The sequence below is a fragment of the Perissodus microlepis genome, chromosome 22, assembly GCF_051167445.1.
Source record: "Perissodus microlepis isolate ML-2025 ecotype Zambia chromosome 22, ASM5116744v1, whole genome shotgun sequence".
NCBI lineage: Eukaryota > Metazoa > Chordata > Actinopteri > Cichliformes > Cichlidae > Perissodus > Perissodus microlepis.
In genome coordinates this window covers 31,098,683-31,101,247 of record NC_140481.1, presented here as the reverse complement: position 1 = coordinate 31,101,247, position 2,565 = coordinate 31,098,683, and the positions used below count along the sequence as shown (strand labels likewise).

General features: G+C 38.1%; 1 gene segment (V, D, J or C); it reads right to left on the bottom strand.

Annotated features, from left to right (window-relative positions):
• Nucleotides 1-207: 207 nt before the first annotated feature.
• LOC146363524 (Ig kappa-b4 chain C region-like) lies at nucleotides 208-2,000 on the bottom strand. The segment is given in 3 exon segments: nucleotides 208-695; nucleotides 1,419-1,526; nucleotides 1,913-2,000. Coding segments are annotated over 3 exon segments (522 nt in total).
• Nucleotides 2,001-2,565: the final 565 nt, after the last annotated feature.

Genomic DNA, 2,565 nt, shown 5'->3' with positions numbered 1-2,565 from the left:
GCTGTTATTCTATTTTTAACTTATTGCTTTTTCTTTTCTTTTTTTTAGTTGTTTTCATTTTTTTACATTTACACTCTGATGTGATACAGCACATGTGATTCTCTCAGTCAAAGTTACTGAAGCAGAGATTTTCAGTGTATGGAAGCATCACTGCTGAACCTGAAGGATGATTATCAGACAGAAGAGCAGCTGAATGGAAACACATGAAAACTACGATTTGAAGACCTCAGTTTTTATTTGAAGTATTAAAATCATCAACAGTGCCACAAGCATGAAAACATGAAAACTATCAAAGCAATACAGACACAGAAGGAGCAGACTGAGAGAAGCTGCAGACTAAAGCCAGTATCAGAGTCCCAGTGAGTCAGCTCAGGACTGGGAACACTGGTCTGTCATCAGAGTCTCTGAGAGTGGAGTGTGGGAGCCCTGGGTGGCCTCACAGGTCACAGAGCCCACCTTCTCCCACTGGCCTGCAGGGAGCCTCAGGGTGCTGCTCCAGCTGTAGTGGCTGTCATTCTGCAGCGCCCCGGGGCTCCTGCTCTCCTCTCCACTGCTGCTTCTTCCATCCACCTTCCAGGACAGCCTCCAGTCTGAGGGGAAGCCCTTGTTGGCCACACACATGACTGTAGCCTTCCCCTGCTGCAGCTCCTCACTAGAGGGCGCCAGCACGGTCAGGGAGGGGGTGACTCGACCCACTGCAGAGAGAGAGAGAGAGATGTTAGAGAAACTGGGAGTTTGGGTGAAACTGATCTCCAGATGTTTCACTTCCCTCTCTGAGCTTGGTAACCATGGTAACAGACAGGCTTCACTGCTGAACCATGGCAACAGATGAGTTTCAGTACCAAAGATAAAAATATTAAAGCGTTTCTTTGACTTCTGATCTAATCGTGTGTGTTATGTTTGAATTATTTATTAGTTTTATAATTAGAAAACAAACAAAAATTAAAATGTGAGAATTTTGTCATAAACAATTTAGTATGTAAAAAAGAAAAAAGCATAGACCTGTTTTGCTCTATTTGGGAACAATAAAGATAACTGTACTTACTCACACTTTAAAATTCATAAACTCAGCAAACCTCAGACAGCAAACTGTTAATGTGTCGTTAATAATGTTAAATCGTTTAGAACTATTAATTTTAAATGGATGTCACATTATTTGCAGCAAAAGGTTGAAGACAAAACGTTCATGGAAATGTAAAATATATAAACTTTTTCTACTTTCCTTCAAGAAAAAAAAACTTTTAAAAGTTTAATTTCCAGTAAAAATAAATGCACAAGACGATTTTCGTCTAAATTCAAAATTTACACTGATATTAAATTTTATATTCATGAGAAACATGAAGTATTTATGTAGAAGGAAATGAAATTAACCTTAATGATACAGGTTTTAGCTTCATAAATGAGTCAAATGTACTTACAGTTAACATCCAGTCTGGTTCCTCCACCGAACGTGTACCACAGTGATACAAACTCATTGAGCCGCCGTACAAAAACCTCTGACAGTAGAGAGACACGGCTCTCTGACTCTGAAACAAACAAACTCAACAAAATCATTCACTGTTTGTATCATTTAATAATATTATAATAGTGTAATTAAATCAAACAAAACCCATTACAACAATATTCAAAGAATATGACTTCAGAATGTACATTTTACAGTTTTCCACATGTTCTATTTAAACCTGAGACTTTTTTTCACAACTCTAAACACTGAAACTAATTCTCAGCCTAAATTTGTCATGGTCCTGGGTCTTTTGACCCAGTGTTTTGTGCTTGTTATTATTATAATCGTATGTTCTAGTTTATTCTGATTATGTTTTCGGGTTAAGATGTTCTAGTTCTTTGGTTTTGGTTTCTGTTCTTGGTCAATATCGTGTCCCTGAGTTCTGTCAGTGTATATTTCCTGTTTTACTTTGAAGGTCTGTGTCTTTGGGTAGTGTGTCTAGTTTTGCTTCTCTTGTCTCGTTCGCTCTAACGTCTTCCAGCCGTGCTTCCCTCATGTCTCCTATTCCCTGATTACTCCACTGTGTATTGAAGCCCTGTGTTTGCCTTTCCCTTTTCGTTGTATCGTTAACGTTGGTTCACTCTCATCTTACACTGTGTGTTCTGTCTGCCTGCCTGTGAAAGTTTGTTTTTGTATCTTCAGTTTTGCTATTTTAGAGTTCAGCATTAAAGCTGTTTTGACTTCACGTTTGCCTCTATGAGTCCTGCGTTTGGGTCCTCGTCTCCTGCCTGCACACAGCGATCCATGACAAAATTCCAAAAAACTTTTGATTCATGTAGTTATGTTTTGAATTTCACAAAAGTATTAAGTTCTGGAAAGTGTACCAGTATTTTTTTCAGAATTTTTTTTTAATTTCCGAAGGAATATGTTCATTTTTAAGACCCTGCCTACACATGCGGGGGTATTTTAAAAAACATGAGTTTTTACTTCTACTTTGGAATTCTGTCTGCAAATAATGGTATTTTAGGAATTTTTGAAAATTCCTTCCAGGTAGAGAAGACTGTGCTCAGTTGAAGGCTTCTAACTGGCAAATATTACAATTCAATTAGGGTTTATCACCA